General features: G+C 52.3%; 1 protein-coding gene across 1 annotated transcript in view; it reads left to right on the forward strand.

The window, feature by feature from the left end:
- Positions 1 to 4,230: 4,230 nt before the first annotated feature.
- LOC116954794 (NADH dehydrogenase [ubiquinone] 1 alpha subcomplex subunit 4-like 2) overlaps positions 4,231 to 13,929 on the forward strand; it is a 9,736-nt gene continuing 37 nt past the window's right edge. The window contains exons 1-4 of the mRNA XM_032975614.2: positions 4,231 to 4,668; positions 6,041 to 6,129; positions 7,402 to 7,462; positions 10,421 to 13,929. The exon at positions 10,421 to 13,929 is cut by the window's right edge and continues 37 nt beyond it. Of these exons, the coding sequence (XP_032831505.1) occupies positions 4,621 to 4,668; positions 6,041 to 6,129; positions 7,402 to 7,462; positions 10,421 to 10,477 (255 nt within the window). The 5' untranslated portion in view covers positions 4,231 to 4,620 and the 3' untranslated portion in view covers positions 10,478 to 13,929. The remainder of the gene's footprint in view (positions 4,669 to 6,040; positions 6,130 to 7,401; positions 7,463 to 10,420) is intronic.

Raw genomic sequence — 13,929 nt, forward strand, 5'->3', positions numbered from 1 at the left:
GAGTCACTCACTGAGTCACTCACTGACTGAGTCACTCACTGAGTCAATCACTCACTGAGTCACTCACTGACTGAGTCACTCACTGAGTCACTCACTCACTGAGTCACTCACTGACTGAGTCACTCACTGACTGAGTCACTCACTGAGTCACTCACTCACTGAGTCACTCACTCACTGAGTCACTCACTGACTGAGTCACTCACTGAGTCACTCACTGACTGAGTCATTCACTGAGTTACTCATTCACTGAGTCACTCACTCACTGAGTCACTCACTGAGTCATTCACTCACTAAGTCACTCACTGAGTCACTCACTGACTGAGTCACTCACTGAGTCACTCACTGACTGAGTCACTCACTGAGTCACTCACTGACTGAGTCACTCACTGAGTCACTCACTGAGTCACTCACTGAGTCACTCACTCACTGAGTCACTGACTGAGTCACTCACTCGCTGAGTCACTCACTCACTGAGTCACTCACTCACTGAGTCACTCACTGCGTCACTCACTGAGTCACTCACTCACTGAGTAACTCACTCACTGAGTCATTCACTGAGTCACTCACTCACTGAGTCACTCACTGAGTCACTCACTGACTGAGTCATTCACTGAGTTACTCACTCACTGAGTTACTCATTCACTGAGTCATTCACTCACTGAGTCACTCACTGACTGAGTCACTCACTGACTGAGTCATTCACTGAGTCACTCACTCACTGAGTCACTCACTGAGTCATTCACTCACTAAGTCACTCACTAAGTCACTCACTGACTGAGTCACTCACTGAGTCATTCACTCACTAAGTCACTCACTGAGTCACTCACTGACTGAGTCACTCACTGAGTCACTCACTGACTGAGTCACTCACTGAGTCACTCACTGACTGAGTCACTCACTGAGTCACTCACTCACTGAGCCACTCACTGAGTCACTCACTCACTGAGTCACTCACTCACTGCCTCACTCACTCACCGAGTCACTCACTCACTGAGTCACTGACTGAGTCACTCACTCGCTGAGTCACTCACTGAGTCACTCACTCACTGAGTCACTCACTGCGTCACTCACTGAGTCACTCACTCACTGAGTCACTCACTGAGTCACTCACTGACTGAGTCACTCACTGAGTCATTCACTGACTGAGTCACTGACTGAGTCACTCACTCGCTGAGTCACTCACCGAGTCACTCACTGAGTCACTCACTCACTGAGTCACTCACTGAGTCACTCACTGACTGAGTCATTCACCGAGTCACTCACTCACTGAGTCACTGACTGAGTCACTCACTGACTGAGTCACTCACTGAGTCACTCACTCACTGAGCCACTCACTGAGTCACTCACTCACTGAGTCACTCACTCACTGCCTCACTCACTCACTGAGTCACTCACTCCCTGAATCACTCACTGAGTCACTCACTCACTGAGTCACTGACTGAGTCACTCACTCGCTGAATCACTCACTGAGTCACTCACTCACTGAGTCACTCACTCACTGAGTCACTCACTGCGTCACTCACTGAGTCACTCACTCACTGAGTCACTGACTGATTCACTCACTGACTGAGTCACTCACTGAGTCACTCACTCACTGGGTCACTCACTCACTGAGTCACTCACTGAGTCACTCACTGAGTCACTGACTGACTGAGTCACTCACTGAGTCACTCACTGAGTCGCTCACTCACTGAGTCACTCATTGAGTCACTCACTCACTGAGTCACTCACTCACTGACTTACTCACTGACTCACTCACTTAGTCACTCACTCACTGAGTCACTCACTGACTCACTCACTCGCTGAGTCACTCAGTGAGTCACTCACTCACTGAGTCACTGACTGAGTCTCTCACTCGCTGAGTCACTCACCGAGTCACTCACTCACTGAGTCACTGACTGAGTCACTCACTCGCTGAGTCACTCACTGAGTCACTCACTCACTGAGTCACTCACTGCGTCACTCACTGAGTCACTCACTCACTGTGTCACTCACTGAGTCACTCAATGACTGAGTCACTCACTGAGTCACTCACTCACTGTGTCACTCACTGAGTCACTCAATGCCTGAGTCACTCACTGAGTCACTCACTGACTGAGTCACTGACTGAGTCACTCACTGAGTCACTCACTCAATGAGCCACTCACTGAGTCACTCACTCACTGAGTCACTCACTCATTGCCTCTCTCACTCGCTGAGTCACTCACTCACTAAGTCACTCACTGAGTCACTCACTCGCTGAGTCACTCACTGAGTCACTCACTCACTGAGTCACTGACTGAGTCACTCACTCGCTGAGTCACTCACTGAGTCACTCACTCACTGAGTCACTCACTGACTGAGTCACTCATTCACTGAGTCACTCACTGAGTCACTCACTCACTGAGTCACTCACTGACTGAGTCACTCACTCACTGAGTCACTCACTGAGTCACTCACTCACTGAGTCACTCACTGAGTCACTCACTGAGTCACTGACTGACTGAGTCACTCACTGAGTCACTCACTCACTGAGTCACTCACTGAGTCACTCACTCACTGAGTCACTCACTCACTGACTTACTCACTGACTCACTCACTTAGTCACTCACTCACTGAGTCACTCACTGAGTCACTCACTCGCTGAGTCACTCAGTGAGTCACTCACTCACTGAGTCACTGACTGAGTCACTCACTCGCTGAGTCACTCACCGAGTCACTCACTCACTGAGTCACTGACTGAGTCACTCACTCACTGAGTCACTCACTGCGTCACTCACTGAGTCACTCACTCACTGAGTAACTCACTCACTGAGTCATTCACTGAGTCACTCACTCACTGAGTCACTCACTGAGTCACTCACTCACTGAGTCACTCACTGAGTCACTCACTCACTGAGTCACTCACTGCCTCACTCACTGACTTACGCACTGACTCACTCACTTAGTTACTCACTCACTGAGTCACTCACTGAGTCACTCACTCGCTGAGTCACTCACTGAGTCACTCTCACTCGCTGAGTCACTCACTGAGTCACTCACTCACTGAGTCACTGACTGAGTCACTCACTCGCTGAGTCACTCACTGAGTCACTCACTCGCTGAGTCACTCACTCACGGAGTCACTCACTGAGTCACTCACTGAGTCACTGCCTCACTCACTCACTGACTTACTCACTCTGACTCACTCACTCGCTGAGTCACTCACTGAGTCACTTATTAGCTGAGTCACTCACTGAGTCACTCACTCACTGACTCACTCACTCATTCACTGACTCACTCACTGACTGACTCACTTTCTGACTCACTCACTCGTTCACGGACTCAGTGAGTGAGTGAGCCAGTGAGTGAGTCAATGAATGAGTCCGTGAGCAACGAGTGAGTCAGAAAGTGAGTCAGTCAGTGAGTGAGTGAGTGACTCAGTGAGTGAATGACTCAGTGAGTGCCTCAGTGAGTGAGTGACTCAGTGAGTGACTCAGTAAGTGAGTGACTCAGTGAGTGAATGACTCAGTGAGTGAGTGACTCAGTGGGTGAGTGACTCAGTGAGTGAATGACTCAGTGAGTGAGTGAGCCAGTGAGTGAGTCAATGAATGAGTCACCCACTCACTGAGTCACTCACTCACTCACTGAGTCACTCACTGACTCACTCACTTACTAAGTCACTCACTCACTGACTCATTCATTGACTAACTCACTGACTGACTCATTCACTGACTCACTCACTGACTGACTCACTCTCTGACTCACTCACTCCCTCTTTGACTCATTCATTGACTCACTCACTGACTGACTGACTCACTCTCTGGCTCACTCACTCGCTCACTGACTCATTCATTGACTCACTCACTAGTTAACTCACTCACTCACTGACACTTTCACACTGGCTCACTCACTGACTCCCTCTCCGACTCAAGGACACACGGCCTCACCAACTGGCCGACTGACTGCCTGGCCACGCCGACTCTTTTACCCGATCTCTCCTCCATCTCCTGCGCATCTCCACTGATCTTCTCCACCCTCTTGATGCCCACCACCACCACCAATCTCCCATCACTCTCACCCCTGCATCTTCCCCCACTCTCCCCTCCTCTCGCCTTTGCGCTCCACTCTCTTCCACCCGAACTCTCCCGTTTCCATCTCCCCCCCCCTCCCCCCAACATCCTCTCTCCCCCACGACCTCTCCCCACTCCGTTTTCCTCTCCCCTCTATCTCCCCCCTCTCTCTCTCTCTCCCCTTTCTGTCCCTGGAGTTCACGGCGCGCGCCTCACTCAGTCACCCAGCGTCCATCACAACGCCACTTCTCCGAGTCAGTCAGCGCCTCAGTCGACTAAACTTGCCTTGTTTAATTCCAGTCAGTCAGTCGCCAGCTCAGTGGAGTTAGTCGATAGATCAGCAAATCAGGCGGTTAGTCGACCAGTCAATGAGTAGTTAAATAAGTCTGTTTGATCAGTCAGTCGGCAGGTTGAGTTGACCAGTGAGTCAGGAAGCTTGTCAGTTAGTTGACCGGTCAAGCAATAGATCAGTCAGTTGCTCAGTGAACAGTTTAGTCAGTAGCTTAGTCAATAGCTGAGCCAGTAGAGTAGCCAGCAGAGTAGCCAGTATATTAGTCAGTATATTAGTCAGTCCGTGCAGCCTGCAGTGATGCCACTCTTTGGGAATCTTTTCTCTAAGGCGCGGAAACACCGCAGCGTGAGTTGACGACAAACTGACACTCGTGGTGGCACACGTGATGATGACAGCTGTGATGATGATGACAGCTGTGATGATGACAGCTGTGATGATGATATTTGTGATGATAGTTGTGATAATTATGATGATAGTTGTGATGATGACAGCTGTGATGATCATATTTGTGATGAGAGTTGTGATGATATTGATGACAGCTGTGATGATGACAGCTGTGATGATATTTATGATGATAGTTGTGATGATTTTGATGACAGTTGTGATGATGACCGCTGTGATGATCATATTTGTGATGAGAGTTGTGATGACAGCTGTGATGATAGTTGTGATGATGATAGTTGTGATGATGACAGCTGTGATGATGACAGCTGTGATGATGACAGCTGTGATGATGATGATAGTTGTGATGATAACAGCTGTGATGATGACAGCTGTGATGATGACAGCTGTGATGATAATTGTGATGATTATGATGATAGTTGTGATGATGACAGTGGTGATGATGATATTTGTGATGATAGTTGTGATGATTATGATGATAGTTTATGATGATGACAGTTGTGATGATAGTTGTGATGATTATGATGATAGTTGTGATGATGACAGTTGTGATGATCATGTTTGTGATGATAGTTGTGATGATTATGATGATAGTTGTGATGATGACAGTTGTGATGATATTTGTCATGATAGTTGTGATGATTATGATGATAGTTGTGATGATGACAGGTGTGATGATAACAGTTGTATCTTGATTTGATTTTAACAGTTCTATTAATAATGCTGCTGCTTCTGTTGTTGTTGTTGTGTATGATGATAATTATGAAGATGATGTGAAGAAGCTGACGATCACAGTTGTTATGATGATGGCAGTTGTGATGGTGATGATGATGTGTAAAGAGAATGTGATGATGTAGAGTATCAGTCACCTGGCGATTATATTTATTAAAGCTCGTCAAGACGACAGTGATGATGATGTTGAAGCTGATGATGGTAGCTTTTTGATGTTGTTAATAACGATGATGACATGATGATTATTACGATCATGATTATTATAATATAGTGATATTGATGATCATCATGATGATGATGACGATGTTGATATAACGATCATGATGATCTTGATGATTTCGATGAAGACGATGGTGTTGATATTGGTGATTATAATTATGACATTGTTAATGATATTGATATTATTGATGATTTTATATTAATGCCGATATGATTGATGATAAAATGTATGATGCTATTGATGATAATAATTATGTTAATATTATTGATGCTCATATTGATGATATAATTGATGATAATAGTCATGATATTGATGATGATTATGTTGATATTATTGATGATGATATGGATGATGATATTTCAGCTCTACCCGATGCTATTTTTCATTGGGCTGGGTCTGTCGACAGCGGCCCTCTACACGCTCCGTCTAGCCCTACGCAACCCCGACATCAGGCGAGTGCATTAATAGGAGCTCGCTAACAACACCGCAATGCTGTGTGTGTGTGATGTGAGTGTCTGGTGAGTGTCTGGTGAGCTGTGAGCGTCTCGTGGTGAGTGTCTGGTGAGTGTCTGGTGAGTGGCGAGCGTGTTTGGAGTGAGTGCTGAGTGTGCCTGCCGCCACGGTGGCTAGGAGATGTTAACTACCTCGCCTGGTGTACAGGAGGTCGTGGGTTCGATCCCGACCTTGACGCCTGCTGCTGTATATTTGAAGTTTGCGTGTCTCTCTCTCTCATCATCATCACCACGGTGGCTAGGAGATGTTAACTACCTCGCCTGGTCTATAGGAGATCGTGAGTTTGATCCCAACCCTGACGCCTGCTGCTGTATATTTGAAGTCTGCACGTCTCTCTCTCTCTCATCATCACCATGGTGGCTAGGAGATGTTAACTACCTCGCCTGGTCTACAGGAGGTCGTGGGTTTGATCCCGTGTGGAGTTTTCTCCGGCTCCTCCGGTTTTCTCCTCCCTATTTAGAATCAACATCACGCGTTTAGTAAGTGGTGAGTGCATCTGGTGAGTGGGGTGAGTGTCTAGTGAGCGGTGTGTATGGGGTGAGTGTGTATGCTGTGTGTGTTTGGTTGGCTACGTACGGTGCGAAAGACGTTCAACAGACATACGTGGTGTGAGTGGTGAGTGTATCTGGTGAGTGTATCTGGTGAGTGTATCTGGTGAGTGTATCTGGTGAGTATATCTGGTGAGTGTATCTGGTGAGTGTATCTGGTGAGTGTATCTGGTGAGTGTATCTGGTGAGTATATCTGGTGAGTGTATCTGGTGAGTATATCTGGTGAGTGTATCTGGTGAGTGTATCTGGTGAGTGTATCTGGTACTGAACGTGTCTACCTGTGCATCACACTCGTGCCGGAGTGCTGGTGTCGTGGTAGGCGCTACGCCGCGCTAAGAACCCGGCGACCCGAGTTCGATTCCCGCTCACGGCCCCCAACACCGGTGGCGAGTGTCTGAAACAGGTCCTGGGCCTCCCCTAGGTCGACTCAGCCTCAAATGAGTACCTGCTGCGGTGTGTGGTAAATGTCGCCACTGGGGAGACAAAGGCGGCCGTGCGTGGAGCTGGCCACCCACCCCCTCGTGTGCCGTGCCGGCCTTCATAGGCGCTGCCGCACGCTAACAACACTTGCCCCAACAGTCTGTTACAGGCTACACGGTGGACCTTTGTCTCTATCGTCCACGTGCCCCCAGGCTAAACGCCGACCTCTCTGTGTTTCCCAGCTGGAACAAGAAAGGGAATCCCGAGCCGTGGAATAACCTGGAGCCAACTCACCAGTACAAGGTGCCGCTAACTCTCCCGCCACACGAATGTGGAATGTCCGCAGTTGGTTCAGCGATGCACGCATTACCGCACGCGCGCGTGCGTGTGTGTGTTGTCAAAGTGAAGGCTACGCTGGGGATCTTTGTTGAAGATAAGACGATGCTCTTTGTCTTATCTTTTGTTGATATATGTGCTTGTGTGTGTGTGTGAATGTATTCATGGTGGTGTGTGTCTGTGTCTGGGGTGCGGTAGTGTAGCGGTTTGCGCTACGCCGCGCTACGAACCCGGCGACCCGAGTTCGATTCCCGCTCACGGGCCCCCAACACCGGTGACGAGTCTCTGAAACAGGTCCTGGGCCTCCCCTAGGTCGACTCAGCCTCAAATGAGTAGCTGCTGCGGTGTGTGGTAAATGTCGCCACTGGGGAGACAAAGGCGGCCTTGCGTGGAGCTGTCCACCCGCGTTGACCTTCTTCGGCCCCACTCGCTAACAGCACTTGCCCCAACAGTCTGCTGAGGCTATACGGCGGCTGGGGGGTTCTTTGTCTTTGTGTGTGAGCTGGCAGCCACCCCACGCACACCGTGGCACTCAGCGAGCGGTGGCGCAGTGGTTAGCAACACTGGCGGTCGCCGAGCCTCTTCTAGGTCTACTCAGCCTTAAAACGAGCGTATAGACACCAGCGCTGGGAAGACAAAGGCGGCCGGGCGTGTTGCTGACCACGCGTCCCCCCGTAAGGCGCTGCCACTCGCCGCCAGCTCTTGCCCGCCCCAGCACGCCGAAGCTACACGGGGGATGTTTATCTTTGTTGTTGAACTCTTTCGCGGTATCGTGATTACATCGTTTGTGGATGTTTGTGTACAAGTTTACGTGCGTGTGTGTGTCTATATATCCACGCGCATCATCGATGTGTGTATTTGTATAACTCCACATGCGCATCTCTCTCACACACACCCACAGCCTCGCACACAGACAAAGACCCCCCCATATAGCCTTTAACAGACTGTAGGGGCAAGTGCTGTTAGCGAGCAGCACCTATGAAGGCCGGAACGGTATACGAGGGGGTGGGTGGCCAGCACCACACCCGACCGCCTTTGTCTCCCCAGTGGCGATGTTTACACACCGCACCGAGTACTCATTTGAGGCTGAATCGACCTAGGAGAGGCCCAGGACCGGTTCAAATAATCTTCACTGGTGTTGGCCGTGAGCGGGAATCGAAGACACACACAGATGCACACACACACAGACACACACACACAGACACGCACACAGACACGCACACAGACACATACACAGACACACACATACATATACACACACAGACACACACAGACACACACACACAGACACACACACAGACACACACACAGATACACACACAGACACACACACAGACACACACAGATACACACACAGACACACACACAGACACACACAGACACACACAGACACACAGACACGCACACAGACACACACACACACAGACACACACAGAGACACACACACAGACACACACACACACAGACACGCACACAGACACACACACAGACACACACACAGACACACACACAGACACACACACACAGAGGCACACACACAGAGACACACACACACAGACACACACACAGAGACACAGACACACACACAGACAAACATCCTTGCACTCACTGCTCAGTGTCACGGGAAGTCGTTACCCTCTCGGAGTACGCGATGATTTTCCCTATCTCCTGCCAGCATCATCAACATCAACAATAGCCGCATCATTAACATCATCATCGTCATCGACATCATTATCACCCATCAACAGCAGTACCATTACCATCGCCATCATCACCAGCATCAAATCGGTAACTGGTATTCACCAAATACCCCAATGCTGGACAATTACAGTACCAGCAAATCGCTCCATTGAGATGATAAACAAATCGGGGAGACAAAGGCGGCCGGGCGTGGTGCTGGCCGCCCACCCCCTCGTGTGCCACAGTGCCGGTAGCCTTCATAGGCGCTGCTACCCCGCTAACAGCACTTGCCCCGACGGCCTGCTGAGGCTACACGGGGGGTCTTTGTCTTTGGACTTGCGAGTGAGATCGCGAGGCGGGTAGCGGCGGCGTGCAGTGGTTCAGGAACTGCGCCACGAACCCGGCCACCCCAAGTTCGACTCCTGAACCGCGACCTGGGACGGCTGCAAACACGAGCGCCGGGGAGACAAAGACGGCCGGGAAGTGGAACTCGCTAACTGCACTTGCCCCGACGGTCTGCTGAGGCTACACGGGGGATCTGTGTCTTGGAGGGTGCTGGGGGTGTTTTGTGGGGGGCGGGGGGGTGGGTCTCTAGGAGAGGAAGAGACAGCTCTCTCTCAACTCTCTCTCTCTCTCCCTCTCTCTCTCTGTTTACCATCAGAGGGAACAAGAAGGATGCTCGGCGGAGTCGGCACTTTGCTTCGTTCTAAATCAGTTCGTCTTTTTATTTGTTTATCAATGCTTTGCTTAATGTGCCCCCCCGCCCCCCTTTTTAAATGAAAAAAAAATCACAAAACACTTCACTCTCTACTCTCCTCCTTCTTACTCCTTCCCTCTCTCTCTCTCTACCCCCTCTCTCTCTACCCCCTCTCTCTACCCCCCTCTCTCTACCCCCCTCTCTCTACCCCCTCTCTCTCTCTCTACCCCCTCTATCTACCCCCCCTCTCTCTACCCCCCCTCTCTCTCTCTACCCCCTCTCTCTCTACCCCCTCTCTCTACCCCCCCTCTCTCTCTACCCCCTCTCTCTACCCTCCTCTCTCTCTACCCCCTCTCTCCCTCTCTCTCTACCCCCTCTCTCTACCCACTCTCTCTACCCCTCTCTCTACTCCCTCTCTCTACCCCCCCTCTCTCTACCCCCTCTCTCCCTACTCCATGTCTCTCTGTTCCCCCTGTCTCTCTCCCCATCCTCTCTCATCCTCCTACTCCCTTTTCTCTCTCCCATCTCTCTCTACCCCCCCTCCCCAGTTCCTCGCAGTCTCCATGGACTACGACAAGCTCAAGAAGGACAGACCCGACTTCTAACACGTCCACTCTTCTGGCTGCGGAAACACGCCGGGCGTCAGGGGGGGGGCGTAGGGGAGGTGGGGCTGGCGACTCGTGTGTACCTGTGTGTGTGTACCTGTGTGTGTGTACCTGTGTGTGTGTGTACCTGTGTGTGTGTACCTGTGTGTGTGTGTACCTGTGTGTCTACGTGCGTGTGCATCTGTGTGCCTGTGTATTTACCTGTGTGTGTGTACCTGTGTGTGTGTACCTGTGTGTGTACCTGTTTTGTGTACCTGTGTGTGTGTACCTGTGTGTGTACCTGTGTGTGTAGCTGTGTGTGTACCTGTGTGTGTGTACCTGTGTGTGTACCTGTGTGTGTACTTGTGTGTGTGTGCCTGTGTGTGTACCTGTGTGTGTACCTGTGTGCGTGTGTGTACCTGTGTGTGCACTTGTGTGTGTACCTGTGTGTGTACCTGTGTGTGTGCCTGTGTGTGTACCTGTGTGTGTGCCTGTGTGTGTACCTGTGTGTGTGCGTGTACCTGTGGGTGTGTACCTGTGTGTGTACGTGCGTGTGTACCTGTGTGTGTGTACCGGTGTGCGTGCCTGTGTGTGTGTACGTGCGTCTGTGTGTACGTGTGTGTGTACCTGTGTGTCTACGTGCGTGTGCATCTGTGTGCCTGTGTGTTTACCTGTGTGTGTACCTGTGTGTATACGTGTGTACGTGTGTGTTTTGACACTTCACGTGGCCTCAAGGTGCACATGGCCTGGCACAAGCATCATGGTGACGTCACCGCCACTTAGTGGCGAATGGCGGTTGTTGTTGTGTGTATACGTGTGTGTGTTCGTGTGTGTGTGTACACGTGTGTGTATGTACGTGTGTGTGTACGTGTGTGTGTACGTGTCAATAAAGATCTGGACACATTCCCATCAGTGAACTCCTCCGGCGGGCGAGGCTGCGTTGGCTGGGTCACGTAGCCCGCATGCCCAACCACCGCTTGCCCAAACGGCTTCTGTTTGGCTGGGTAGAGGGAGCTAAACGGGCGCGGCACGGGCTAGAGAAGAGATGGAGTGATGTGGTACAGGAGGACGTGGAGCTGAGTGGACTTGCCGATGACTGGTGTCAGCGGTGTCAAGATCGGCCTCTGTGGAGGAGGCTCGTGAAGGACGCTGCTGCTACTGGGCAGTTGTGGGCAGTTGCCCTCCAGCAACAACGGAGGGCGGAGGAGCGACGCTCACAACAACGAGCGGAGCGCCGGGTGGCTAAAGCACAGCGGGTTGGCACAGTAGGGGGCACAGGTGGTGCATCAGCCAGTCATCTCGGTCATCTCAGTCAGTCGACCCGTGGCACCTGGGTCTGTCCCGTGACCTCCTGCCAGCGGGCGTTCGACACTTCACGTGGCCTCAACGTGCACCTAGCCTGGCACAAGCGTCGCGGTGATGTCACCGCCACTTGGTGGCGAATGGCGGTTGTTGTTGTTTGTTCACCAACGCGTGCGCCGTGCCGGCCTTCATAGGCGCTGCTCGCTAACAGCACTTGCCCCAACAGTCTGTTAAGGCTATACGGGGGATCTTTGTATTTGTGTGTACGTGTTGGGGAAGCGGTGGTGTAGCGGTCAGCGCTACGCTGCGCTACAAACTCGGCGACCCGAGTTCGATTCCCGCTCACGGACAACACCAGCAGTGACGATTATCTGAACCAGTCCTGGGCCTCCCCTGGGTCGACTCAGCCTTAAAATGAGTAACTGCTGCGAAGTCTGATACATCAGCGCTGGGGAGACAAAGGCGGCCGGGCGCGGTGCTGGGCACTCACCCCCTCGTGTGCCGTGTGCGGCCTTCATAGGTGCCGCTTGCTAACACCACTTGCCCCAACAATTTACTAAGTTTATATGGGGGCTCTTTGCCTTTGCCTGCCCCAACATGCGGAGACCATCGCTACCACCGTCGTGGAGCGGTGGCGCAGTGGTTAGCGCGCTGCGCCTTAGAACCCGGCGGTGACGATTATGTGAACCGGTCCTGGACCTCCCCTAGGTCGACTCAGTCTTAAATGAGTACTTGAAGCGAGTTTGTAAAACATCAGCGCTGGGGTAAGAAAGGAGAGCTAACAGCGCTTGCCCCAACAGCTTTTGCAGCCTATACGGGGCATCTTTATCTTTGTCCACGTGCAGCCCTCTTTGTCATTCCACTGCTGGATGAAGGACTAGCCACTCGTCGGGTCGCGGGGTTGGGGGGGGGGGGGGTTTGACCATACTTCACCACGCTGGTGCAGTGGACCAGGGGAAGCGTGGAAGGGCGATACGGCACAACGATTGGTGACGCAGCCTGCGTCACGTGCGACGCATCCTGCGTCACGTGCGACGCAGCCTGCGTCACGTGCGACGCAGCCTGCGTAACGTGCGACGCAGCCTGCGTCACGTGCGACGCAGCCTGCGTCACGTGCGACGCAGCCTGCGTCACGTGCGACGCAGCCTGCGTCACGTGCGACGCAGCCTGCGTCACGTGCGACGCAGCATGCACGGCACAGTCTCCCCGTTCAAGCCACTGACCAGGCCGGGTCCCCCACCCCCCACCAGCCTGCTGAGCTTGCCTGACGTCACGAGGCTGTGCGTGAGTCGTGGGGCAGCCGGTCGCTCGCGACACGAACCACCGTGGCTGGCTTTGATCATCACCGGTCACGGGATCAACATCCGTCGCGGGTGATTTCCGAACCGGTGGTGGGGCCTCCCCTAGGTCAACTCGGCCTTAAATCACCACCTGTTGTTGCTGCTGTTGCCTTAGAAGATCAGCCGTGGCCGTGGCGGCAGAGACGGGCCCGGAGTGGTTCCATCGACGCCACTTCCGCTGTCCGCCGTGCCTGTTTTAATAGGTGCTCGCTAACTCAGAGCGCTTTGCCCACAACGGGCGTCTTTGTTTAGCGCTACGCTGCGCCACGGACCCCGCAGCCCGAGTTCGATTCCCGCTCGCGGTCAAAAACCGACGCCGGTGACGATTATCTAGAACCGGTCCTGGGCCTCCCCTAGGTCGACTCAGCCTCAAATGAGTACCTGGTGCGCGGCGTTTAAACCACATGGCCACAGGGGAGACAAAGGCGGCCGGGGCGTGGTGCTGGCCACCCACCCTCTCGTGCGCCGTGCCGGCCTTCGTAGCTGCTCGCTAGCGGCACTTGCCCCAACAGTCTGGTGCAGGCTACACGGGGGATCTTTGTCTTTGTAATTGTGTTTTTTCTACACAGCGCTACGATTCCGGTGACCTGGGTTCCATTCCCTAGCGCGGCGTTGCTTATCCTCAGAAACCTGTGGGGCCAGCCAATGGCTGTGTGAGCCTGGTCTGATTCGCCACTAGGTCGACTCAGACCGAAATGAGAACCGCTCGACCCGAGGCGCGTTGGTGGTGTGGATCGTGAAGGTCATAGCGAGAAGTGAGTGAGTGAGTGAGGCGACCGGGCCGACATATTCCTGCTTCCCGTGTACTGTATTAATCTCGGCTTTAATAGG

Source organism: Petromyzon marinus, chromosome 56 (assembly GCF_048934315.1).
Source record: "Petromyzon marinus isolate PM22_M1 ecotype Great Lakes invasive population chromosome 56, UKy_Petmar_22M1.pri1.0, whole genome shotgun sequence".
NCBI classification, from domain to species: Eukaryota; Metazoa; Chordata; class Hyperoartia; order Petromyzontiformes; family Petromyzontidae; genus Petromyzon; species Petromyzon marinus.